Here is a 27,110-nt window from a genome sequence, read left to right on the forward strand (position 1 = left end):
GGGTGAACCACAAATGGGAGAAGCATTACAGAATTTCTCCCTAAGGCATGAGGGCTCTGAGCGTAGGCCAGCAGCTACAGCTCTGATTTGACCCCCCCCCCCACCCCCAGCCTGGGAACCTCCATATGCTATGGGTGTGGCCCTAAAAAAAAGACAAATAAATAAAAAAAGAAAGGTAAAACTAATACACATCTTTTGAATTCAGTGGTCCCTTTTGAAAGATCCCATTTATTATTCTGAAAACCAGTAAATAGCAGAAAAAGAACCAAGCATTGAATTTGCCTTTGCGACATGAACTGTGGCTCAGGGTAACCAGATGGTTGGTGACTGTAAGTTCGTTTTTATAGAGAATTCTAGTTAATAAGTGCCGGAGGAATGATGTGGTGAGAATTATCACCGTCCAGGAATCCCTCCCGAAGGAGTGGATCTAGGCCATTAGGCGAAAGGCTGATGGAGCATTTTATAATGGGTAGATCAGGCTGTCGAGGCCTGAACCTGATTCTCAGTCCAGCAGCACTGGAGGAAAACTACCTCCTTTCAAGAGGCACAGAGACTCACACATCATTGCCTTTGAAGTATTCTCACCCTCAAGTTGAATGTGAATCAAATCAATCTTCTAGATACAACCACCAGTTTACAGGAAAAGCGTAGGGCGGGGAGGGGGATGTGGTAAATGACACCACACAGATAAAATCGGCGAAGTCTAAAATGTGGGAAACTACAAACAGATGACCCTGTTTCTCCTAAGATAAACAGCACAAATGAAAAGAAAAGAGAAAAAAAAAAAAGGGAAGGTACATACCATACCACTGCAACTTTTTTTTTTTTTTTGGGTTGTGCCCTTGGCTTGTCAAAGTTCCCAGGCCAGGGCTCAAACTCATACCGCAACAGTGACCCAAGCCACAGCAGTGACAACACCGGATCCTTAACCTGATGTGTGCCCCTGAGAGAAGTCCATGCCACTAACTTGAAAAAAAAAAAAAAAAAAAAACCCTGAGGCAGAGAAATTTCAGTATTAAATGGATATCTGAGTTATAGCATAATTCATTTTTAAAAGATGTGATCATGGCATTGTCTATATACTGTAATATTTACAACTGAACAAGCTGTCTGGGTTCCACTTTGAAATAATCTCATGTCTGTGTTGGGCTGGGGAGTACAAGTTAAGGAAGATTTGACTGTTAAGTATTGAAGCTGGGCCCTTGACACATTCAGTTCGTTAAATGATTTCCTCTATGTTTGTATATGTTTGAAAATTTTCCTTATAAAAAGCTTGATAAGGGAGTTCCCATCTTGGCTCGGCAGTAACGAACTGAAAGTAGTATCCGTGAGGACACAGGTTCGATCCTTGGCCATGCTCAGTGGGTTAAGGATCTGACGTGGCTGTGAGCTCTGGTGTAGGTTGCAGACATGGCTCTGATTCTGTGTTGCTGTGGCTGTGGTGTATGCCAGCAGCTGCAGCTCTAATTCAGCCCCTAGCCTGGGAACTTCCATGTGCCATGAGTATGGCCCCTAAAAAAAAAAAAAAAAAAAAGACAAATAAATACATAAAAAGCTTGACAAAGAACAGATTTGAGATTTTCCTTGTATTTTCTTAATTGATCAGCAACTCAGTCATTATACATACTGATTTTATCATTTTCATCTACCTAGCAGACTAGAATGTTTATAAAACTTACTTTACACAAATGAAAATCTTGAGTTATATGTTTGGAAGATGTTAATTATTGAGTCGCCTGTGCCTTATTTGCCTGATTTTTTTTAAATTTAATTTTAGTAGGATATTTTCTTCAATCCATAGAATTTCAGTGCCTTCACAGAGGAGCAGTATGCTTTTCTACTATGTCTTAAATCTAAGATTTTAAATAGGAGGCTTCCCTTTTTGATAGGAAGTGTTACCATGCCCTATTTTAGTCATTTTGCTAGACTTTTTGAGGTATTTATCTTTTCCGGTTTCAATTTTTATGAAAGAATTAGACTGTGAAGCTTTTGCTTTGATTAGAGTATATAATTAAAATTGGTTTATTTTTCATTCCAATTAGGGAAAATAGGCTCCTAATGAAAACTGTGACTATCTCCTCATTGTTTTGTGCAACTCATATGAAAATGAAAAGGACACATACCTCCAGAAATCAAAAAACTGGTCAAAAATCTATTCAGATTTATTCTAGAGTGCTTTTTGTGGTGACTCAGAAATGTGAGCCCTGGCCTGAGAGGAAAAGTGTAAAGCCTTTGAAAGAGGAAGACTCCAGAAGGGTTAAATTGCTGTTAGGGGAGTTCCCATCGTGGCGCAGCGGAAACGAATCTGACTGGGAACCATGAGGTTGCAGGTTCGATCCCTGGCTTTGCTCAGTGGGTTAAGGATCTGACGTGGCTGTGAGCTGTGGTGTAGGTCGCAGACGCGGCTCAGATCTGGCATGGTTGTGACTGTGGTGTAGGCTGGCAGCCACAGCTCTGATTCCACCACTAGCCTGGAAACCTCCACATGCCACGGGTGCAGCCCTAGAAAGACAAAAAAGACCAAAAAAAAAAAATTGTTGTTAGGGAAAACCCAGGCTAGATTAACATCCTTGCCTCTTTCTGTATTGGCTGTCTTCTTGTGCCTTGTCCTTGTGATCTGTAGATATTTAGGTTCCAAGATCCCGGCTGGGGGAATCAAGCCTGGGAGGTTGGAATTCTGCAGATACAACTTTCACATCTGGAAGAAGGAGGTTCCCTTCCGGCCTGGCAGCTTGTGGGGACTTGCAGTGTCAGCCACTATTTTATAGGAGAAAGTGTTCTTTGTGGGGAGTTTCTCCCTGATTGAGAGGTAGCTGAGTAACGTATGACCCACGATCGGGAATTATCTGGGCATCATTCAGGAATCCTCCCAATTCTCAGCTCCTTCCACAGTCCGTGCCTTCCATATTCCTAACATGGGACTCCTCCCCTGGGAAAGCAGTCAGCCAGATTAATCCATTTATGTAAGCCAGATTAATTGATAGGCTGTTATTATAATAATCTTCTGCTGTTACACATTTTCTTTTCTAATGATATAGACTAATAATTATCTCATTTTTTTCCCCTTTTTTCTTTATTTGGTTTTTAGGGCTGTACCTGCAGCATATGGAGGGTCACAGGCTAAGGGTTGAATTGGAGCTAGAGCTGCCGGCCTACACCACAGCCACAGCAACATCAGAGCTGAGCCAAATCTGCGACTTACACCACGGCTCACGGCAACGCCAGATCCTTAATCCACTGAGTAAGGCCAGGGATCGAACCCGCAACCTCATGGTTCCTAGTCAGATTCGTTTCCACTGCGCCATGACGGGAACTCCCTCTGTTGTTTTCTTAGGCGGTATCTTAAGTGTAGGTTACCAAAAGTATAGTCGTACCTAGGTAAGCAAAAAGGTCACATGTCATGCTCTTGTCTCTTCCGCTTTTCCTTGTACGGTTATTTAAGAGTGATAGATGTTGAGTATTTTTGCCAACTGGAAATTTAGAATCCCTGAGAAATTTTATAGGTTCTTGAAAATCTGCAGTCTAAAGAGAGTGTGAACTGTTTAGGAAATATTTAGGATTATAAATGTTACCTATTGTAATGGAATGTTAAGGTTAATTTCAAAGAACTACACATTTCTTGGAAATCTGGTTATAATAAAAGGAAAATGATTTTCTCGCCTGTCTGGATTGAATAGGAATAGGGAGAGAACAGTGTATAAATGATCATTTTCATTCATTTGGTTGAGAAAAAAGAACTTTTTCATCAAGTACTGTGATTACGTTTACTCTAACCTTTTGTAAAATCAAAAGGCTTATTTTCGTTGAGTTATATGCTGTCAGTCCAACCCTGAATCTGAAAATCATGATTATATATATATATATATATATAATATATATAATGATATGTGATTATATACACACACACACACACACAGTCAGACTTCAAAAAATATGTATTTTTTTTCACAAATACTGAGGGGAAAATACAGCAAGTAAGTATAAAAGATTATGGATGATAAATGTCACATTCTAGAAACTTGAATTTATCCAGGAAGGGAGAGCATTTGTAGCTCTTTAGTTTCTTGATGCTGATCCTAGAACTGAGAGCTAAAACCATCCAAGGAATTGATGGTACAGCTATTTTGGACATCTGTCTGGGATGCAGAAAAATGTCAGTGTCTCATATGTACTTGGATTGATATTCATTTGTATTTTATTTTATTTATTGTATTATTTTATTTTATTCTGTCTTTTTAGGACTGCACCCACGGCATATGGAGATTCCCAGGCTAGGGTTCAAATGGGAGCTGTAACCGCCTGCCTCCACCACAGCCACAGCAACATGAGATCCGAGCCGTGTCTTCTGCCTACACCGCAGCTCATGGCAACGTCAGATCCTTTAACCCACCGAGTGAGGCCAGAGATTGAACCCTCATCCTCATGGACATTCGTCGGGTTCTTAACCCGCTGAGCCACAACAGGAACTCCTCCTGTCTTTTAATATCTTTAAAGAGCATTGAAAAGAAAAAAGAAAATCTTGGGCTATGCCCAGTTCACAGAGGACTTAGTGGTCTGTGCTACATACTAGAGAAGAAAGGTACCAGAAGAGTCTAAGTCTCAAGGGGTGTTTATGTGACTGTGACTAAAACTTTTGGAGATGGTGACAATTCTCTAATTATAGAGGAACGGAAGACGAGTCGGAAATGACCAGAGACCCACATTCCTTCCTATTAGGAATAAGAGTATTGGAATCCGCATCAGAGCTGAAGCAGGCCGAAGACAATCAGCCAAGTCGTTTTCAAGGGTGGAGTCAACAGAAGCGGCACCACCTGCTCAGTGACATCTTAGTTTAACATTCTTGAAAATACATGAATGATCAGAGACATGCCTCATGTTTTCCCTCGAGAGTCTAAGTTCTTTTTTGCTTGTCCTCTTTACCTCCCAGCATCATGCAGAGGTTTTGTTGTTGTTTCTAATAAAACCCCCACAACTCGCAAAGTTTTTAAAATGAGAAATAGGCATTTTCAGTATAGACTTTATATGCTGATAGAAACCATGGGTATAAACCAAAGTATTAAGGAATGTTGAAGAGGGTGACTCATTTTTTTGGTTTTTTTGGCCTCGGCACAAAGCAGCTTGATGTGGGGTCTCGGTTCCCAGACCAAGGATTGAATCCAGGCGGCAGCGGTGAAAGCACCGAATCCTAACCACTGGAGGGAACTCCCTGTGCCTTTAGAACCACAGCTGTCTTGCGGCTAATTCTGTTTTCTCTTTAAATGTATTGTAGTTGAAGCTTCCTGTCATAATGGGGATGAAACCATTGAGACCATCGAGGCTGCGGAGGCGCTCCTCAATATGGACTCTCCTGGCCCCATGCTGGATGAAAAGCGCTTCAGTGAGTGGTTGTGCCATGACTGTTCATGTGTGTGTGCTTTGGAAAGCTTGGGTCTGGAGTTCCGTGGCTCAGCGGTTAACGAGCCCGACTAGGATCCATGAGGACTCGGGTTCGATCCCTGGCCTCGCTCAGTGGGTTGAGGATCTGGTTGCCCTGGGCTGTGGGGTAGGTTGCAGGCGCGGCTTGATCCGGCGTGGCTGTGGCTGTGGTGGAGGCCAGCAGCTGTAGCTCTGATTGGACCCTTAGCCTGGGAACTTTCATGCGCCTCAGGTGTGGCACTTAAAAAAAAAAAAAAAGGCAAGAAAGAAAACTCTTGTCATTTTCTCTGTATTAGATGGTAAATATCAAGGGACCAGAGAATAGTTTTTGTATTTTTATGGTGCTGGTACATTTTACAGCAGTAGTGGAGGCACCTTTGCTAAAACGTTCAGCTAGAAAAGGTGTTTTTTTGTTTTTTGTTTTTTAATTTGGAGTGTGAGGACTTTAGGAATGAAAAAGTAATTTAGTTGTCAAAGAGCAGATTCTGCAGTATTCCCTCTCTTGATCTCATGGATAAAGGATTAGGGTATTTACGGCCTGAGCTATCATACTTAGTGGTCTCTATAGATATTCATCAATGAACAGGAAAGAAAAATCCATTGAAAAGTTTTCTAACACCCCAGGACATCAAATTCTGTGCCACATGTATTTTTAACTTGTATAACCATTTTTAAATTGAAATATAGTTAATTTACAATGTTGTGTTTTAGGCGTGCAGCAAAATGATTCAGCTAAACATGCATACATATATCTGCATGTATATGTGTGTATATACACACACACACATTCTTTTTCAGATTTTTTTCATTATAAGTATTATAAGATATTGAATGTAGTTCCTGTGCTATATAGTAGAGCTTTGTTGTTACTCTGCCACATTTGTTGATCTGCTTCTTGTTGTCGTTGTCATCTTTTTAGGGCCGCATCCGTGGCATATGGAAGTTCCCAGGCTAGGGGTCAAATCGGAGCTATAGCTGCCAGTCTACACCACAGCCACAGCAACGCAGGATCCCCACCTTGTCTGTGACCCACACCACAGCTCACAGCAACACCAGATCCATAACCCATTGAGTGAGGCCAGGGATCAAACCTGAGTCCTCATGGATCCCAGTCTGATTTGTTACCACTGAGCCATGACGGGAACTCCTATTGATCTGCTTTTAAATTTATGTTCTCCTGTGGGCTTTTCTGACAAGAACATCATTACAACTCATAGTTAATTATTATTAAATCAATTCAAGCTGCTTACTGAATATTTTCTCTATACCGCAGTGTATTAGGCAATAACAGGATATCGAAATGAACAGATAATGATTTCTTTTCTCAAGCTTGCAGTTGGGTTTTGAAGACCGTTACTTATGTAAATAACTGGGAAGGCCCAAAATCAAGGCCATGAGAGGGATAGCAGAGTGTTCTGGAAGGGGAAAGTAATCTAGCCAAGAACACCAGAGACAGGCTTTATGAAGGGGATGTTTTGACCTGGGCTGTAAATGACAGATAAGCTTGTCATGGGGTAGAGGAGACAAGAAAGGGCATTCAGGGTGGAAGGATTGGCTTATCCAAAGACACAGACCTTTTTTTGTTTTATTATTATTATTATTATTATTTTGTCTTTTTGCCTTTTCTTGAGCTGCTCCCGTGGCATGTGGAGGTTCCGAGGCTAGGGGTCCAATTGGAGCTGCAGCCACCAGCCTACACCAGAGCCACAGCAACCTGGGATCCGAGCCGCATCTGGGACCTACACCACAGCTCACAGCAATGCCGGATCCTTAACCCACTGAGCAAGGCCAGGGATCGAACCCGCCACTTCATGGTTCCTAGTCGGATTCGTGAACCACTGAGCCATGACGGGAACTCCTGTTTTATGTTTTTAAACGAAATATTTGAGCTTAAACATGCGTGGGCATAGCTGAAGTGTAAGCTTCATGGCGGGTGGTAGATGGTGGATGTTTCGAGTGACTCTGGAGTTGGGGTGGTTCTTACCGTCTTTCCCTTGTAGACGGTGGGAAGATACGTCAATGTTATTTTCCTTTCTAATTTCCGGGGTGTAAAGTTACTGTGGAGAAGAATAACATGGCCAGGTCAGACTTTGGTTTCAGAGAAAGACAGTAGCCTCAGTGTGAAGAAGAGCGACCAGATAGACTGGGGAGAGGACGTCCAGTAAGGAAGCCATCGAATAGTCCAATCCAGCCTGGAACCGACTCCGGGGACTTGACTGAGGCTCAGGGAAAGAAGAGCAGGGGCTAGATGGCAAGATTGAATTCCTCCTTTAGTCTCCAAAGAAGCAGGAGAGGGTTTATGACATTATTTTGATTTCTGTGCCGAAGCTGATTGTAATTAGTTGACTTTATTTCCATTAGATAATAATATATTTAGCTCATCCGAAGACGACGTTATTGCGCCAATCACCCATGTATCTGTCACATTAGATGGGATTCCTGAAGTGATGGAAACTCAGCAGGTTCAAGAGACCTTTGCACACTCCCCAGGACCCTCGTCACCAGAACAACCGAAGAAGAAGAAAGGTGGGTGGTTTATTTGTTTAAGGCCAACAGTCAACTCTCAAGGTGCAATCTAAACAATTTTTATTCAAGGATGTTTCTATACCAATTAAGACTTCTGTAAGAAAAAAAAACTGAAGGTGAAAACAGAAATCAAGAGATTTCTCTGTGTTAGATTCATTTTTTAAAAAACGATTTTTGGGAGTTCCCATCGTGGCGCAGTGGTTAACGAATCCAACTAGGAACCATGAGGTGGCGGGTTCAATCCCTGCCCTTGCTCAGTGGGTTAAGGATCCAGCGTTGCCGTGAGCTGTAGTGTAGGTTTGCAGACGCGGCTCGGATCCCGCGTTGCTGTGGCTCTGGCGTAGGCTGGCAGCTACAGCTCCGATTAGACTCCTAGCAAGGGAACCTCCATATACCGCGGGAGCGGCCCAAGAAATGGCAAAAAGACAAAAAATAAAAAACAAACAAAAAAAAAACGACTTTGGAGCTCCTGTCGTGGTGCAGCGGAAATGAATCCAGCTAGGAACCATGAGGTTGAGGGTTCGATCCCTGGCCTCACTCAGTGGGTTAAGGATCTGGCGTTGCCATGAGCTGTGGTGTAGGTCGCAGGCGTGGCTCAGATCTGGCATTGCTGTGGCTGTGGTGTAGCCTGGCAGCTGTAGCTCCGATTAGACGCCTAGCCTTGGAACCATATGTCTCCGGTGTGTCCCTAAAAAGCAAAAAAAAACTTAAAAAAAAAAAAAACTATTCTATACTTTTTAAACATTTGGATTATCTCATAGAAAAGGAATTTTCCAACTTTTCCTTTCTTTCTTTCTTTCTAGGGCTGCGCACATGGCATGTGGAAGTTCCCAGTCTAGGGGTCGAATTGGAGCTGTAGGTGCTGGCCTACACCACAGCCACAGCAATACAGGATCTGAACCGAGTCTGCACCCTACGCCACTGCTCTCAGCAACACCAGATTCTTTAACCTACTGAGCAAGGCCAGGGATTGAACCCTCATCCTCATGGGTACCAGTTGGGTTTGTCGCCCCTGAGCCACAACGGGAACTCCAGATTTTCCAATTTTTAACGCTTCAATCTTTTATCGAAACCCTTTTATCCAAACTCAGAAAAATCTCAGCCCGTAAGGGTGGGTGAGTTTCCTTGCACAGAACACAGTTTGAAAACCACTTGCATAGATTCCAATGTATGAGTCCAGCGGAAAGAATACAAATTGGATATCAGCACGTAAGTAATTGAAATGAAAAATGGAAGAATGTGTTAGAGGGAATGTTTAAGTTTTGACAAATTTAGGACCATACTTACATTCTAAAGTTTGACAATCTTTCCATTGCATTGCCTTTTGAGAAATTCCAGCTTCTTTAATATTTTGAGTTTAATATCATGGTTAGTGGCATCACCAGCCACAATGTAACCTAACTTCACGTGAAAATAAGGGAAATTCCAAAAGCCAAAAACGAGCAGACAATAGCCACACCAAGAATGAGCAGTCACTGCAGCAGCTCTGAAGGGCTGAGAAGGACATGTCAGTCTAGATGTCTAAGGGGCTTAGAATTATTGTAGAGGCAGATGCTGTAGTCTTGGTCCCGTGCAGCCTGGGGCTTTAGACAAAGACCTCAGCGTGTAACTAGGATCCTTGAAAGACTGTACCCTAAGGGGGAGAAGAGTCCACCCACTGGCACAGGCAGATGTTAAGGAAGCTTGTATGGCTCAGCTGGGTAGAAAATTTTTCTTTTGAGAATTCGTAGTCGGAGGTTTGCCCTGATCTAGGTTTAATGATTAGATTTTTAAACTATAATGGACTGTAGGAATTTCCAGCCAAGTAATTAACCTAACAGTGGGTCCCGGCTGGCAGTAACTTTGGGCACCAAGTGAAGCCCTTATAAAACTGCTTTGGCACATCATACATTTAAATCCCGGCTGCACAGGATTTCTTCAAGTAAAACCCTGTTGAAGGTGACCTCACATGGCAGTGTCACAGAATACATAAGATACTTCTTGAAAGAGAAGCAGCAAACGTGGAAAATCCAAAGGTTAGTTTGCTAAGCATCTCAGATAATAAAACTGTCAAATAGAAACTTTCGATGAATATGATTTGCCATTATTCAAGCAAGAGAATAAAAAATATGGTCAAAGAGTGAAACTATTAAAAAAAATACCAGATGAAACTTCATCTTCTAGTCAAGATGGAATAAAGAACATGACTTGGCAACAATTTTTTGGACACCAAAAGCACAGGCAACAAAAGCAAAAGTTGGAGTTCCCGTCATTATCTTGAAGGTTGTAATGGTTTAACGGTATCTACATATGTCAGAATTGTTACCTTTAAACAAAGCGGTGGTGTAGGTCACAGATGTGGCTTGGATCTAGCGTGGCTGTGGTCGGGTCAGCCCCTGGCCTGGAAACCTCCATAGGCCATAAAGCAAAACAAAACAAAACAGAACAAACAAACAAACCAAAACTTCTAAAGAAAGTGGATGTCAGCAAAAGCCAGTGATCCCTGGGAAACAGGAAACCAGTTAGGTAAGCCCTGTGATTACCTCACCTCACTCCATGGAGAAAATGATCTTGGAAATCAATTTGGCGATTCCTTAAGAAACTTCATGAATACCGAACATATGACCCAGCCATTCTCCTCCTCAGTATTTACCCCGAAGAGGTGAAGCCATACATTTAGTGGAAAAGCTTATGCATGAATGAGTGCTCTTCGCTTTATCTGCCATCGCTCCAAACTGGAAACCACCAAGGGACGTCCATTGGCTGTCGACTGGATAAACAAATTTGTGGGGTATCCAATCCAATAAAAGGCCACCCAGCAATGACATGGAATGTACCAGCAATACATAGAACAAAAGGGATGCATCGCCATGTAATTATGCTAAGAGAACGAAGCCAGACTCCCTCCTGCCGAAAAAGAAAAGAGTGTGGTTCTATTTATATAAAATTATACAAACTAAATGAATCTATAATGCCAGAAAATATATGAGTGGCTGGCCGTCTGTGGACCGGGCACGGCAGGGTGGGGAAAGGTGAGATGTAAGGATTACGAAATGGCACAGAGCCCTTTCGGGATGGTGGTTTGATGGTTAAGGTATCTGCATGTGTCAGAATCGCAAACTTTAAACAAAGCAGTTTATTGTGTGTCCATTATCCCTCAATAAAGCTGTTTTTAGAAAGTGAAAGGCTCAATCCTACTTGATGGTGAAAGACTAGGAACAGGATAAGGAACCAAATAGAACAAACGCATATCATAAAGGAACCAAATAGAACAGGATAAGGAACCAAAGAGAACACATAACGTAAATAGCAGATTAAATAGCAGGTTAGTCCCTGCTTAAGAGGGAATTAGGGAGCCCCAGGATCAATCTGATGTAGAATAAAAAAAAAAATGGGAAAGATTGCATTGCTGCTGTGGCACAGTGGGTTAAGAATCCAGCTGTAGCAGCTCATGTCGCTGCAGAGGTGAGGGTTTGATCTCCAGCCTGGCGCAGTGGGTTAAAGGTTCGCGCATGGCCACAGCTATGGCAGAGGTGGCAGCTGTGGCTCAGTTTCAGTCCCTGGCTCTGGAATTTCCATATGTCCCAGGTGTGGCCATAAAATATATATCTCATATGCTAAATTTTTACTAAAGTTATTTTTCTTTTAATAGATATCATATTAAATATATATTATATATATATTTATGAAAGAGGTAGAGATGTGGGAATTGATGGGAAAGTCTACATGTTTAATCAGAGCTCGAGGAGGAGAGGATACAAGAGTGAGGAAGAGGCAATATTCAAAGATAATGACTGAGGAGTTCCCGTCGTGGCGCAATAGAAATGAATCCGACTAGGAACCGTGAGGTTGCGGGTTTGATCCCCAGCCTCGCTCGGTGGGTTAAGGATCCGGCATTGCCGTGAGCTGTGGTGCATGTTGCAGACACAGCTCGGATCTGGGGTTGCTGTGGCTGTGGTGTAGGCCGGCACCAACAGGCTCCGATTCAACCCCTAACCTGGGAACTTCATATGCCATGGGTGTGGCCCTAAAAAGACAAAAAAAAAAAAAAAAAGATAATGACTGAGAATTTTCCAAGATGACAACCCCATCATGATGACTCGCAAGTAACATAACTAAAACAGATCCAGGCCTAAATATGTGACGGTAAAAATGCAGCATGGCAAAGTCTACCCCTACCCCCCAACCCCCTGCCAAAAAAAGGACAAAGAAGAAACAAACCAAGGAGAACCTACATTACCTGGAAGAGGATGGATTTTTGAGCTGGCAGCTTACGACCCAGTAAAGGCTGGAAGGGTTGGATGTGTTCAAAGTACTGAGAAAACTGTCACCAAAATTTCCATACCCGCCTAACCTATAAAATCGTGTGAAGCTCATGCACGTCTCCCCCACGACTGGTACGGAAGATGATGGAGACGATGGATGTTGGGTAGGCTCCCAACAGTATCTGCCATGACCAGAACTAGCGGAAGAAAACAATGGATTAAATATTATCAAAGAAAGCCAGTAAATAGCAGAAAATAAAACGGTAGGAGGGTAGGAGCTCACTGAAGTCTAGCTTCTAATATTTCTTACCATGAACACCATTCGCAAGGAGTCTGTCTCATGCCTAGGTTCTCTGCAGGGGTCTACAGGGATGGAATTTGAGGTACCCGGCCAGCTGGGTTCCACATTTATGTATCTGGTAGTCCCAAGAGAGGCCTAGCTCTAAAGAGCGAATCTTTAGACTCTCTTCTTGGCTTTCACCTTAACTTCAGAGATGCCTTCCCATTCATTTGTCTTGGGATGCCTGGTTACCTTGCGACTTGAGCTTGAGGATTCTGCTTTTCCAAGGTATGGCCTCTGTGGTGTTAGCCCAGCATTCGCCCTTGTATCTAGATCAGCGAGAGGATGTTAGGGTTGCTTCAGGAATGTTAGGGCGAGGAGTTCCCGTTGTGGCGCAGTGGTTAACAAATCTGACTAGGAACCCTGACGTGGCGGGTTCGATCCCTGGCCTTGCTCAGCGGGTTAAGGATCCGGTGTCGCCATGAGCTGTGGTGTAGGTTGCAGACAGACACAGCTTGGATCCCTCGTGGCTGTGGCTCTGGTGTAGGCCGGTGGCTGTAGCTCCGATTGGACCCCTAGCCTGGGAACCTCCATATGCCGAGGGAGTGGCCCAAGAAATGGCAAAAAGACAAAAAAAAAAAAAAAGACTATTAGGGGGAGAGGTATCCGTTTATGCTTAGCCTTCGTTGTTTTTTGTACACAAAGCAGTAGTCTGTTCAGACAGCATCATCACCTCCACCTAAATCATAGGCAACACTGCTGCCAAGTTGTAATTCTAGAAAAGTGGCCAAAAAAGATCACAAACACCGCTTCAGAATAGTTGGTTAACTCAGACTCACGCTGCCCAAATTACAGTTGTGGATAGTTGCAGTGGACTTTAGAGACTGGATGAGGGATAACTATAGTTTGTGAGCTGTAAATTGAAAGAAATACAGAAAAATGAGATTGTAAAATGTGTTGAAAAATACCCAAGAAAGGAGTTCCCTTGGAGTGTAGCAGGTTAAGGATCCAGCATTGTCCCTGCAGGGGCTTGGCTTGCTGCTGTGGTGCAGGTTTGATCCCTGGCCCGGGAACTTCCACATGCCAGGGGTGCAGCCAAAACAAAAACAAAAAACCCCCAAACAAAAAAATAAAATTTGACTGTGTGGTTAACCAGAATTTTGCCTCTCTTACTTTTTGTATCTCTAGACATTTGGCGCTGTTTCCAGTATCTGAGAACTAACTGTATGCAGAGATGTATTTAGAACAGAGAGAAGTTTAAAACCCTACTTCTCTCACTTTAAAAAGCTTAAATAACCCAGAGGCAGACACAACTATGTGGCTTATTTTTTGAACCCAAGTTTTATCAGCATCAGGAATATTCCCCCAGGTTTTGAGAAAGCACCATCAGTATTGTCACCTCAAAGACAAAATGCAACGTTTAAACTTAACCTCATTTTTACAAACGAGGCAACGTATAGTTTTCTGCGTGTTTGTGATCTAACCTACATTCATGTTAAATTTTTACTAGAGTTATGTTTCTTTTAACAAATAGCATTTAGGAGACATATATGTGTTCCATATATAAAATATTGGGCCCTTGAAATGTAGGGTAAATGACAAAATAGGATTTGCAAACAGCGAAGTTGTCTATTCTCACTTGTGAGGGCAAATATTTATGGAGAGCTGTTCTGATTTCAGGAAGAAAAACTAAACCTCCACGACCAGATTCCCCAGCCACGACACCAAACATATCTGTGAAGAAGAAAAACAAAGATGGGAAGGGTAAGTACTACGACCATCATTCCTGTAACATTAATTGCTTTAACATATTGGCATGTTAGAAGCAGAAACCACCAGCTTTCTTTCTTTCTTTCTTTTTGCCTTTTCTAGGGCCGCTCCCGCAGCATATGGAGGTTCCAAGGCTAGGGGTCTAATCAGAGCTATAGCCGCCGGCCTACACCACAGCCACAGCCACAGCCACACGGGATCCGAGCCGCCGCATCCGCAACCTACACCACAGCTCACGGCCACGCCGGATCCTTAACCCGCTGAGCAAGGCCAGGGACCGAACCCGCAACCTCATGGTTCCTAGTCAGATTCGTTAACCACTGCGCCACGACGGGAACTCCCCCACCAGCTTTAATTGAAATGGATCTTATTGCTGCCACATGCTTAGCAGATACGCTTGCCTCTTTCTGTAAAAAGATGGTAATAACGTAGCCCAAGAATTCAGTGTAGATTTTCATTCACTCACCTGTCAGAGTAACTCATCTTTTCATTTAATGAGTCTCTTAGAAGAAAGAATTCAGCCGTGTTAGGTTTTCATAGATATCTTATGACATTGTCTAAGAATTATAGTTTCATAACTGCTGCCCAAATTTGAAGAAAATTGGTAAGGCTAATCTCCTGGCTCTTAATATGAAAGGAACAATTATTAAAGGGTTTTGTACAAAGTTCTTCTATGTAATAATACTTTTTCTGTTTCTTCTCTCTAATAATACTTCTTAAAGAGGCTGAAAAAAATGGTCTCAAAGTGCTTTCTCCTTACGTCATCTCAAATCTAATTGTCAGGATTACTCCATTCACATTTCTTATATGGGACCAATAAAAAGATCTATATTGGACCCTAGAAATTATTCCTCTTCTATCATCAGTACTAACTGAAGTGTGAACATGTTTGTATATTCATAGTTGTGTTTTATTGTGCTCGTTCCAATGAAACTTTGGACAGTTAAAAAGAAATTGCTTTTGTTTCAGGAAACACAATTTATCTTTGGGAGTTTCTGCTGGCACTGCTCCAGGACAAAGCTACTTGTCCTAAATATATCAAATGGACCCAGCGAGAAAAAGGCATTTTTAAATTGGTAGATTCTAAAGCAGTATCCAGGTTGTGGGGGAAGCACAAAAACAAACCTGACATGAACTATGAGACGATGGGAAGAGCTCTCAGGTATGTGAAGCGTCTGTAGATCATTGTGTAAAGAATATCGTTTTCTAAATACTAAAAAGCAGGCAACTTCTGAAAGGTCAGAGGATTAAAGAAATGGTGAGTTTAGTTTTTTTTTTTTTTTTGGCTTTTGTCTTTTTAAGGCTGCGCCCGTGGCATGTGGAGGTTCCCAGGCTAAGGATCTAATCGGAGCTAGAGCTGCTGGCCTACACCCCAGCCACAGCCACAGCAATGAGGGATCCGAGCCCTGTCTGGGACCTATACCACAGGTCGCAGCAACACAGGATCCTTAACCCACTGATAAGGCCAGGGATCAAACCCACAACCTCATGGTTCCTAGTCGGATTCGTTTCTGCTGTGCCACCACAGGAATTCCAAGAAATGGTGAATTTTATTATTGAAGTGCTGAAACCACACTCCTTAGAGAAATGAACATGTATTTAAATTGAAATTGTCTTCCAGTCTGGGAAGATGCTCTCTTCCCTACAAAATCTTCATGCAAACAACAAATATTTTATTTATAAAGGGATCAGAAAAAGGCTGTCATCAGGAATTGTAAATTGACCACAAAGCTCCTATGTTTTGAGCCATTAAACTAAATTCAACACAAACTAACAAATAGTCATAATGTACATACTTAACAAAAGGGTGCATTTTTGAACATGAATCTGAGGTATGATGTGTAATATGTTATGTTGGAATAAATTAATGCTTTAAGAATAATAGCAGACATTGTGAAAATGTTGAACAAAGATATGACTTAAACCCACTTTTAGTTTCTTCTTCTGTGGTCGTGTCATTTAGTCTTCACAATCTGGGTATATTTGAGAAAGATGTATCAGAAATAGGAGTTCCCGTCGTGGCACAGTGGTTAACGAATCCGACTAGGAACCCTGAGGTTGTGGGTTCAGTCCCCGGCGGGCGTTGCATGAGCTGTGGTGTAGGTCGAAGACGTGGCTCGGATCTGATGTTGCTGTGGCTGTGGTGTAGGCCGGCAGCTACAGCTCCGATTAGACCCCTAGCTCGGGAACCTCTATATGCTGCAGGAGCAGCCCTAGAAACGGCAAAAAGACAAAAAAATAAAAAAATTAAAAAGAAAAAAAGATGTATTAGAAATAGCAATCATCGGATAACTTGATAACCTTCTTACACCGGAACTATTTAGTTACGGTTTGTATTTGATTTTTTTTTTTTTTTTGTCTTTTGTTGTTGTTGCTATTTCTTGGGCCGCTCCCGCGGCATATGGAGGTTCCCAGGCTAGGGGTTGAATCGGAGCTGTAGCCACCGGCCTACTCCAGAACCATAGCAACGCGGGATCCGAGCCGTGTCTGCAACCTACACCACAGCTCACAGCAACGCCGGATCCTTAACCCACTGAGCAAGGGCAGGGACCGAACCCGCAACCTCATGGTTCCTAGTCGGATTCGTTAACCACTGCGCCACGACGGGAACTCCTGTATTTGATTTTTTAACTCACACTTTTTAGGTTGCCCATTTAATGAAAATCAGCGCCAAAATTTGGATCACTTCTCTTTATACATCAACTTTTATACAGAAAAGTGTGTCCTATTTACCGAAGTCAAATTTAAACTGGTGGGGACATTATACAGCCAGCTATGGAAAGGAAATAAAGTACCCTTCACTTAGACATTCTTTTCTCACTTGCTTGTTTCTAACTTTAAGCTTCTGTCGATGATTAGGACATTTTTGTTGTGTTGAGTGTTAATGTTAACGGAATGAAATACTGATCAGCTCATCTGCTTTGAATAGGTACTATTACCAAAGGGGTATTCTGGCAAAAGTAGAAGGTCAGCGCCTGGTGTATCAGTTTAAGGATATGCCAAAAGATCTCATTTACATAGATGATGAGGATCCAGGTTCCAGCATAGAGTCCTCAGATCCATCGCTGTCTTCAACCACCACTTCGAGTCGGAACCCACCAAGTCGATCAAGAGGATCTTCAAGCCCAGGGACAAAAGGGGGAGCCACTACAGTTCTAAAACCAGGGAATTCTAAAGCTGCAAAACCCAAAGATCCTGTGGAAGCTGCACAGCCACCAGAGGTTCTGAGGACAGTGCAGCCCACACAGACTCCATATCCCACCCAGCTCTTCCGGACTATTCACGTAGTACAGCCCGTGCAGACTGTTCCAGAAGGAGAAGCAACCAGTAGCGCACAGGAGGAAACGTTAAGTTCTTCCGTTCAGAGTATTAGGTGAGAAAAACTAAAGTCACTGGTGCGTGTCGTTGTGTGATGTTTTTGACCAGAGTCATCATTTGTTAAAGGTGTCGGAATTCAGACGTGAAAAGAGAAGTCAGAGAGGTTTTAAGCTAGAACTCTCTGTCAATAGATTGTTTGAGCAGCATTCCGTCACCTCTGTATCAGTGATGCTTGAGTTTGAGGCTTTGATGCTAGTCTGTCAATTTGTATCAGCCCTCTGTAGCTTTGTATAATTGGATCGATTTTATAAGAAGGGATCCACATATAAGAAAATCCAGAGAGTGGTTTCCGATCTGTTTTCAAAGTTAGAAGCTGTAAAAATTTCACATAGATTGATACCTCGTGACCTTTTGGAATGTGTTGAGTTCTAAGAAATAACACATTATTTCTTGGGAAGGTATTATCTTTTCCGATAGTGTCTGGAACAGTTCTAAAGTTCAAATACCTAGTGAGGCCAAGAACCTCAGGATGGCTTTTTTAGACTTTCAGAGTAGTAGAATTGGGAAAATAGTTTTTTGGTTTAATCAAATTGAATTTGCCTCTTAGCCCAAGGAAAGATACAAAAGTACACATGAGACTGCTCTTTAGCAGAAATTTTGGAGTGGTCTTGATGATTTAGAATGGGAGAAAGGGAGGAAGGCAGAAAATCCGATGGACCTTTGCAGTATTCTGTGTCATGAATTTCCAGAAGGTGAATTAGAATAAAATATAGGAGCCTTTGCAAATCCAGTAAAAATGATTCTTTGATCATTTTCATTAGCCGACTTCAGTCTTACATTTTGTATATTCTAAAATATAAATGTTGGGTTTTTGTTCAGTTGCTCTTGAAGACAAGACTGTCTAGAATCAAAATAGTCTTAAATGATTCAGTCTTCTTGGTTGGTCCTTTTAAACTTGCTACAAGTTTAAGACAATTTCATTGTCTTAAATCATTGACTTGTGAGGAGGGTAAAATCACATTTTTTCCATTTTAATTAAAGACGTACCTATTTTTTTTTAATTTTTTTTGTCTTTTTGCTATTTCTTTGGGCCGCACCCGCGGCATATGGAGGTTCCCAGGCTAGGGGTCGAATCGGAGCTGTAGCCACTGGCCTATGTCAGAGCCACAGCAACGCGGGATCCGAGCCGTGTCTGCAACCCACACCACAGCTCATGGTAACGCCGGATCGTTAACCCACTGAGCAAGGGCAGGGACCGAACCCGCAACCTCATGGTTCCTAGTCGGATTCGTTAACCACTGCGCCACGACGGGAACTCCAAGATGTACCTATTTTAACTCCCCGTTTTCCGTTTATGTTTTGTTTAACTTCTGTTGGTTGCTTATGATGACTGGATATCTAGTTGGAATTATGTGGTTCCTCCCATTGGATTCTAAGCTCTTTGTTATCTTATCATTATGTATATTTGTGTTGATAAGAAACCTACAATGGCCACAACTGATCCCCAGGACTCCCTTCTTGGACTGATTCAGTTGTTTTTTAGCGTCCCTAATGAAAATGTCCTTTTTTAACCTTGCGAATAAAAACAAACCAGAAAAACAACAGCAGCACACAACTCTAGCTCTGAAAGATACTTTACTGGATACTTAATGACTCTGAATGTCAATTTCTGAATTCCGACTCCAGGCCAAGTATTAAAACATTGTAATTACAACACTCTCTCCCCATGATTTTCAAGCTCTCTTTAGGGTCCCTTTCAAAATCATTTCCAAATTCTTGGAGACTTCTGTGGATTCTCTCCCTGCTTCCAGCCTCTCATATCTTTGTCTCGTCAGTCCAACCTGTACGTTACCAACGCATCTCATCACGTGATGTTTCTGACCAGAGCCATTCAGGAGTTAGCATTTGTGACACCGCTTTCTTACAGCTTTTGTTATTAGATCTGTTGCAGACAGAGTGCAGTCCAGGGTCTGGAGCCTCCACTGCCAGCTCTCTCTCTGCTCCTAATTCCTTCCTTGCTCTCTGCCTAAAGCTCCCTGCTTGCCTGGACCACGTGCTAGTTCACAAACCAGGTGTTTCGATTGACTTCAATGCCTGTCTCCTGCTATGCATTTAAATCTGTAGGGGATAGCTTCTATTCCTGGCCCTTTTCCTAGCATCTGACATAGTCTGACATATAACCCGCCTTTATATCTATAGAATTTATTTTGAAGGAGTGTGTGCGATCCTTCTTTATCTCCTTTTGGAGTAATGAGTTCTCTTAAGGGGACTACTTATAAAATGAAGAAATACAAAATGTAACTTTTCAAACTTTAAAACATGATTTCTCCTTGTAGAAATTACCCTGTATTTACATGTATGTATGTATATATACATATATCCACACACATTCCTTTTTTTTTTTGCTTTTTAGGGCTGCACCCGTGGAGGTTCCCAGGCTAGGGGTCCAATTGGAGCTGTAGCCTGCAGCCACAGCCACATCAGATTCGAGCTGTGTCTGCAACCTACACCACAGCTCACGGCCACGCCAGATCCTTAAACCACTGAGTGAGGCCAGGGATCGAACACGTAACCTCATGGGTTCCTAGTCGGTTTCATTTCCACTGCACCATGATGAGAACTCCTCCACACATATTCTTTTTTTTTTTTGTCTTTTGTTGTTGTTATTGTTGTTGTTGTTGTTGCTATTTCTTGGGCCGCTCCCGCCGCAAATGGAGGTTCCCAGGCTAGGGGTTGAATCGGAGCTGTAGCCACCGGCCTACGCCAGAGCCACAGCAACGCGGGATCCGAGCCGCGTCTGCAACCTACAGCACAGCTCACGGCAACGCCGGATCGTTAACCCACTGAGCAAGGGCAGGGACCGAACCCGAAACCTCATGGTTCTTAGTCGGATTCGTTAACCACTGCGCCATGACGGGAACTCCCAACACACATATTCTTAATCATTCCTGTGACTTAAAAAAAAATTCTTCCCTCATTTGGCTGTTATTTTATTTTCCTCCCCCAAATCCTACTTATTTTCACTAATTATCCCAACTTTTTTTATAGGAAATTTCAAATTTTAGAAAGGTTGCAACAGTGCATTTACCATCCATCTCAATTCACAATTAAGAGCATTTTGCCTTCCTTGTTTTCTCTGTGTATTTATTTATACCCTTTTTTTCTATTTGGCTGTTTGCCAAGTCAGTTGACATCAGCATGACATTTCACCCCTAAATATTTTAGCCTATAATTCTTTAAGAGTAGATACGTCCTAAATGACCATATTATCACTAAGAAAATTACCAGAAATTTGGCTATATCCTTCTTGATTTTATGACTCCTTTTTAATGAAATCAAAGACAATTAAAAAAATTTTTTTAGGAGTTCTCCTTGTAGCTCAGTGGGTTAAGGACCCAGCATAGTCTTCCTGAAGATAGGGGTTCAATCCCTGGCCTCACTCAGTGGGGTTAAGGATCCAGCATTGCTCAAGCTGTGCTGTAGGTTGCAGATGCGGCTCAGATACATTGTTGTTGTGGCTGTGGTGTAGGCCGGCAGCTGCAGCTCTGATTTGACCCTTAGCCCAGGAACTTCCATATGATGCAGGTGTGGCCTTAAAAAGAAAAAAAGAAAAAAAAAAGTGTTTTTTTTTTTTTTCCTATAGTTGAGAGAAGGTGGAATGCTTATGACTTAAATTTAGATTAATTATTACATTAATATAACAACAAGAGCTGATACTTTAAAAGCACTCTGTGCTTTCATGCCCTTTACTATATTAATGTACAGAGTCCTTACTGCTCAACAAGATGTAGGTAATATTATTCCTATTTTACAGACGAGGCAACCAAGGCAAGGAGAGGCCAAGAAGCCTGGTCACATCTAGTAAGTGGTAGAGACTGTGTTTTATTGCAAGTAGTTAAGTTTAAAGCAGTGAACTTGATGACTTGCCACTCTGTCAGTTCACTTAGTTACGTAGTTATCCCTTGTTTACAATGAAGTAGCGACATGCTTTTTCTCAATTTTTTCCTTTGCTCATTTCTTTTTATCTCATATATTTGCACACGGAGTTGTCCCTTGGTATCCTTAGGACATTTGTTGCAGAACCCCCTTGAGATACCAAAATCTAAAGATGCTCAAGCCCCTTATGTAAAATGGCATAGTGCATCCTCCCATATACTTCATTATTATTATTATTTTCTTTTTAGGGCCACACCTGCAGCATATGGAGGTTCCCAGGCGAGGGGTCAAATTGAGCTACAGCTGCCAGCCTACGCCACAGACACAGCAACACCAGATCAGAGCCTCGTCTGTGACCTATACCACAGCTCACAGCAGTGCCGGATCCTTAACCCCCTAACCGAGGCCAGGGATCAACCCACAACCTCATGGTTCCTAGTCGGATTTGTTAACCACTGCGCCACAATAGGAACTCCCCTCCCATATACTTTAAATCATCTCTAGCTCACTGAAAACATCCAGTACCGTGGAAATGCTATGTAAGTAGTTGCCAGCGTATGGCAAATTCAAGTTTTGCTTTTTGGAACTTTCTGGAATTTTGGGGGGTGGGGGGAATATTTTCCATTGGAGGTTGGTTGAATCCGTGGATGTGGAGACCAGGGGAGGACATGGAGGGCCAACTGAATCTATGTTGAAATCAATTCAACGTTTCTTAATTGATTTATGGCATTTTATGTGCTCAGTTTTACAAACTTTCATTTTGACTCTGGCTTAACAGAAACAAACCTCTGGTAAAATATTTCCTCAAATTGGCCCTTGCTAAACTTGGAAATCCATATACCGACCCTACATAACTTATTTCTCATAATGTTTATTCAAGCACTGAGAGTGTGTCTTAGGGTCATTTAGATAAATCAGACTCTAAAAATGGGTGATGTGTAGATTACCTTCAAAACGGTGTACTAGGAGTTCCCGTTGGGGCTCAGGGGTAGCAAACCCCACTGGTATCCATGAGGACACGGATTCGATCCCTGGCCTCTGTCCATGTGTTGAGGATCCGGCGTTGCCCTGAGCTGTGGTGTAAGTCACAGACATGGCTCAGATCCCGAGTTTCGGTGACCAGGGTGTAGGCTGGCAGCTGTAGCTCCGATTCATCCCTAGCCTGGGAACCTCCTTAGGCTGCAGGTGTGGCCCTAAAAAAAAAAAAAAAAAAAAAAAGAGAGAGACAAAAAAATCAACATCAGTGTAATAGAGTAGGAAGAATGTGGGCACACCCTTCTGTCCATCTGGCCTTGTCAGTTATTACATTTGACGTTGGATCAATTTCTGAATCTGTTTCCTCATCTATAAAATAAAGATGATATTACTTAAACATACAGGCGGTTACAACAATTAAATGACACTTCCTGACATCTGAGTAGATGTTCAATAAAAGCTAAATATTATATTGTGCATCTTTCTTAGCGTCAGAAAGTTTGAGGGATTTTAAATTACCGATATTGTGCCCAGTGAGTTACAAGCAGCTTAGGCGAATTTTCTAAAGTAGTTCATTTAACTGTAATACTCCTTTGTTCTATAATGTAATGTGACTGACACTTTAACCATGAACTAAGAAAAAAGTCATTTAAAATGCCTGTGGTTGGGACAAGGCTGCTAATATTTTATCTTTTAATCGCTGAATATTAGCAAAAATTGTTTTAGAATTTGTTCAAATAGGGGCAATAGAGTTATGCCACAGATACTGTAGATGAGTATATATATTTTTCCTGGCAGATGGCAGACAGGTGTTTCAAGAAAGGGGCAGCTTTTTCTGATTTGAACAAGAGTTGAAAAATCTAGCGGTAACCCCGAATAGCCATGTGGAACTTTCCCAGGTACATTATTGCTTATGCCACACCTGAGAGAGGGAAAGAGGAAGGGGAGAGGTGTGTATGAAAAAGTTCTAAGTCCCCCCAGTTTAAAGATATAATAGTAAATATTCATCTTTAACGGAAGTTATTTAGGACTGAAGAAGTGACAGTATGTTGTAATAGGTTTTTTCCATTTTTTAAAATGATTTTTCTTTTTTCCATTGTAGTTGGTTTATGGTATTCCGTCAGTTTGCTTCTGTACAGCAAAGTGACCCAGTCACACATATATATATCCATTCTTTTTCTCACATTATCCTCCATCATAAGTGACTAGATATAGTTCCCAGCGCTATGTAGCAAGATCTCATTGCTTATCCATTCCAAAGCCAATAGGTTGCATCTGTTAACCCCAGAGTATGTTGTAATAGTTAAGCTCATAGGCTCTGCAGTTAAATGACCTCATTTCTTACCTAACTGGTCACCTTATACGTAAGCTGTTCAACATCTTCGTGTGTTAATTTCTTCAGGTGTAAAATAGGAATGATCATATGTATAGGGTGGCAAAGCTATATGTATATTTATACGTACAATCTGTGTGCTTACGATAGACCAAGGACTATTTTCTCTCTATGCACGTACATGAACTCTTGGCCTAAGAAGCCCCCGAGTCTTTTTTATTTAAAAAATGGCATCTTGACGTTCCTGTCTTGGTTCAGTGGTTAGCAAACCCAACTAGCACCTGTGAGGACTCAGGTTTGATCCCTGGCTTCGCTCAGTGGGTTAAGGATCTGGCGGTGCTCGGGGCTGCGGTGTAGGTCGCAGTCAAGACTCGAATCCTGCGTTGCTGTGGCTGTGGTGTAGGCCAGGGCTACAGCTCTGATTGGACCCCTAGCCTGGGAACCTCTGTATGCTGCAGGTGTGGCCCTAAAAGACAAAAAGACAAATCAGTCCATCAGTCAGTCAGTCAATCAATCAATCAATCTGTCTATAGGGTCAGGTACCATTTCCAGGCTCAGATTCCACCCAGAAAATTGTAATCGGGTGGCCAGGGAAAGATGGGAGGCGCAGTGTATTTTGGAAAAGTACCCGGGTTCTCAAGGTTAGTCTGTAGCCTTCCAACACATCACAGCCTGCCCGATAACATTAGTACATCTGGCCTTTACTCCTAGCCATACCCTGCCAGCCGTGTTTGGTCTGAAGGACCTTTCAAATGTTCACGTTTTCGGGGCGGTAGAATATGCTCATTCCCTCCCTTTTGTTTCCTAATCTCAATAGGACTCTACAGGCTCCAGCCCAAGTTCCAGTGGTCGTATCTCCTGGGAATCAGCATTTGCACACAGTGACACTCCAGACCGTGCCAATCACAACAGTTATAGCCAGCACGGATCCATCCTCAGGGGCTGGATCGCAGAAATTTATTTTGCAAGCCATTCCCTCGTCCCAGCCCATGACAGTACTGAAAGAAAATGTGGTGCTGCAGTCGCCGAAACAGGGCTCCCCGCCTTCGCTCGTCCTGAGCCCCGCCCACGTCCAGCAGGTTCTTCCGAGCAGCGTGCAGTCGGTCTGCAACGGAACCGTCAGTGTGGCCTCATCTCCGTCCTCCTTCAGTGCCAGCACCCCCGTGGTGACCTTTTCTCCTCGCAATTCACAACTGGTGGCTCACCCCCCTGGCACGGTGATCACGTCCGTGATCAAAGCGCAAGAGACAAAAACTCACATGCAGGAAGGAGAGAAAAAGGAGGTGGAAGATGGCTGGAAAGAAGGCGCGGAGGAACCGGAGCAGCAGCCACAGCCTTATGTGATGGTGGTATCCAGTTCCAATGGATTTACGTCTCAGGTAGCTATAAAAAATGAACTGCTAGAACCCAGCTCTTTCTAATTCATATGCCAAAGGAATCCTGGATGATTCTCTTTTTAGTGGAACCTTTTCCATTGTATGCAAACGAGTGATTGATTCTAAGATAAATTCTGCAAACCTTCCTAATTGTGTAGTTACTTGTTAAAAATAGTACCTTGGAGTTTTTGACTTTGACTTTGTGATTTTTGACTTTGTGTAGATGAGGAAGGAAAACCCAAGTGTTTCTCTTTTTGTTTTCCACATGTTTAAGAATTTAATTGTGAAGGAACAGGCGTTTTATACTCTGAAGATATTCTTTTGAAAATTTTTTTCAAGCTCTATCATGACCATTTTTAAAGTTTCTTTTTAAATTTTACACTGTGTTAGCTTTTGATTCTTTTGTAAATACAGTACTTAAATATAAGGCATCAGGAAATTTATATAGGCGCTATTTTCATTCCACTTGTATAGGTTAAGGCTTGACTCTTTCAAATGCAAGACACCTATTTTATGCTCTGTTAAAATTAGGATTTCTCTTAGGTTGACTTTAGTTGGTTGTATGGTATATTAAACGATGGCTGCGTAAAACACAACTTTAAAAACTGAAATGTGCCCGTGATACGGCTGATCCTGTTTCAGAAGCAGGTGGTGTAAAAGCATCAGCCTACGAGTGGCCCTCCTACTCACCAGGTGTGTCACCTTGGGCAAGCCACTTGATCCTTCTGGGCCTCAGAAGAGGAGGGATGTATTGGATCAGACGAGATGAGCTCCAGTTTCCTCTGTAGTTCTAAATTTTATGACTCTAAACCCAACATTTTAAAGTTATATGAATGAAAACATTATCAGCTTATCTCCTAATGTAAATATATAGCTAAAATATTGGAGAAAAATCCATGGCCCTACAGAATTCATTCTGCTGTTAATCTGGACCATCTGCTGTGAATTCCTCGTATCTACCTTGTTCCTTACCTCTTTAGGCCGCTGTGCACTGTGGACCACAAGTGAAGTTATGTCGCTTAGTGCTAAGTGATACACTGCTGCTTTGAAAGAGTCAGGGCTCTTGAAGGCCCCAGAAAGCAAACAAGCCTTGGGCTAATCTGGCTGAGTAGTCAGTTGCTTATAAAAGCATAACTGCCTTATATTTTGGATTTTTTTTTTTTAATTGGGAGTGGGGGGAGGGGGAGTTGCATACAAAGATAATATACATATATATCCAAGTTTCTGAAATGAAATAGTTTTTAGATTACTTTTTCAGCTGTAAATAATGTACATTTAATTCCATGAGAAAAATTGTTTTCTGCAAATTTTCTAGGTATAGCAAAAAGAAATTTTTGTAGGTGAAAAAAATCATTATGTTTAGAGGTCTAATGTTATATGTTTTCGTATTACAGAGTGAATTTGTATTTAAACAAAAATTTAAATTTTGGAATCCTCTAAACGTTTTTGTATCTAATTGGTTTATTATTAAATAAATCATGTAAAAAATTCCGTGTTTTTGTTTTCAAGCAAGTGTTTAAGAACCAGTAAACAGAAAATGTCGTGAGTATTACAGCGTCTTAAATGTTTATAGAACAACCTCCATTAGTCAGATTAGAATTGCAGAAATGTCACCCTCTCATTTTCCCTTTCTGCTTTGCCAAAAGGCAACTTCCAGACATTACACAACGGATTACCAAGCTCCAAAAATTAGAAAAGAAAATGTTCCCAGCAGTGATACTGAACCCACTTTAAAAACAAGGCTTCTAATTAGAAATTAGATCTGTTAATTGTTATACTCGGAAAACATGGAACACAAAAACATAAGAAACTTAAAATCTCTGGAGTTCCTGTCGTGGCGCAGTGGTTAACGAATCCGACTAGGAACCATGAGGTTGTGGGTTTGATCCCTGGCCTTGCTCAGTGAGTTAAGGATCCGGCGTTGCCGTGAGCTGTGG

General features: G+C 42.1%; 1 protein-coding gene across 12 annotated transcripts in view; it reads left to right on the forward strand.

Annotated features, from left to right (window-relative positions):
- ELF1 (E74 like ETS transcription factor 1) overlaps positions 1-26,664 on the forward strand; it is a 124,033-nt gene extending 97,369 nt beyond the window's left edge. For 6 of the 12 annotated variants that reach the window (XM_047756107.1, XM_047756105.1, XM_047756108.1 and 3 more), the window contains 6 exons: positions 5,270-5,377; positions 7,777-7,941; positions 14,146-14,229; positions 15,205-15,397; positions 17,165-17,608; positions 24,615-26,664. In XM_047756107.1, the coding sequence (XP_047612063.1) occupies positions 5,270-5,377; positions 7,777-7,941; positions 14,146-14,229; positions 15,205-15,397; positions 17,165-17,608; positions 24,615-25,218 (1,598 nt within the window). In that variant the 3' untranslated portion in view covers positions 25,219-26,664. Of the gene's footprint in view, positions 1-5,269; positions 5,378-7,776; positions 7,942-14,145; positions 14,230-15,204; positions 15,398-17,164; positions 17,609-21,367; positions 21,415-24,614 lie in introns of all 12 variants that reach the window. The other 6 variants (XM_047756116.1, XM_047756110.1, XM_047756112.1 and 3 more) reach the window with 6 other exon arrangements.
- Positions 26,665-27,110: the final 446 nt, after the last annotated feature.

This window comes from Phacochoerus africanus, chromosome 13, assembly GCF_016906955.1.
Source record: "Phacochoerus africanus isolate WHEZ1 chromosome 13, ROS_Pafr_v1, whole genome shotgun sequence".
NCBI lineage: Eukaryota > Metazoa > Chordata > Mammalia > Artiodactyla > Suidae > Phacochoerus > Phacochoerus africanus.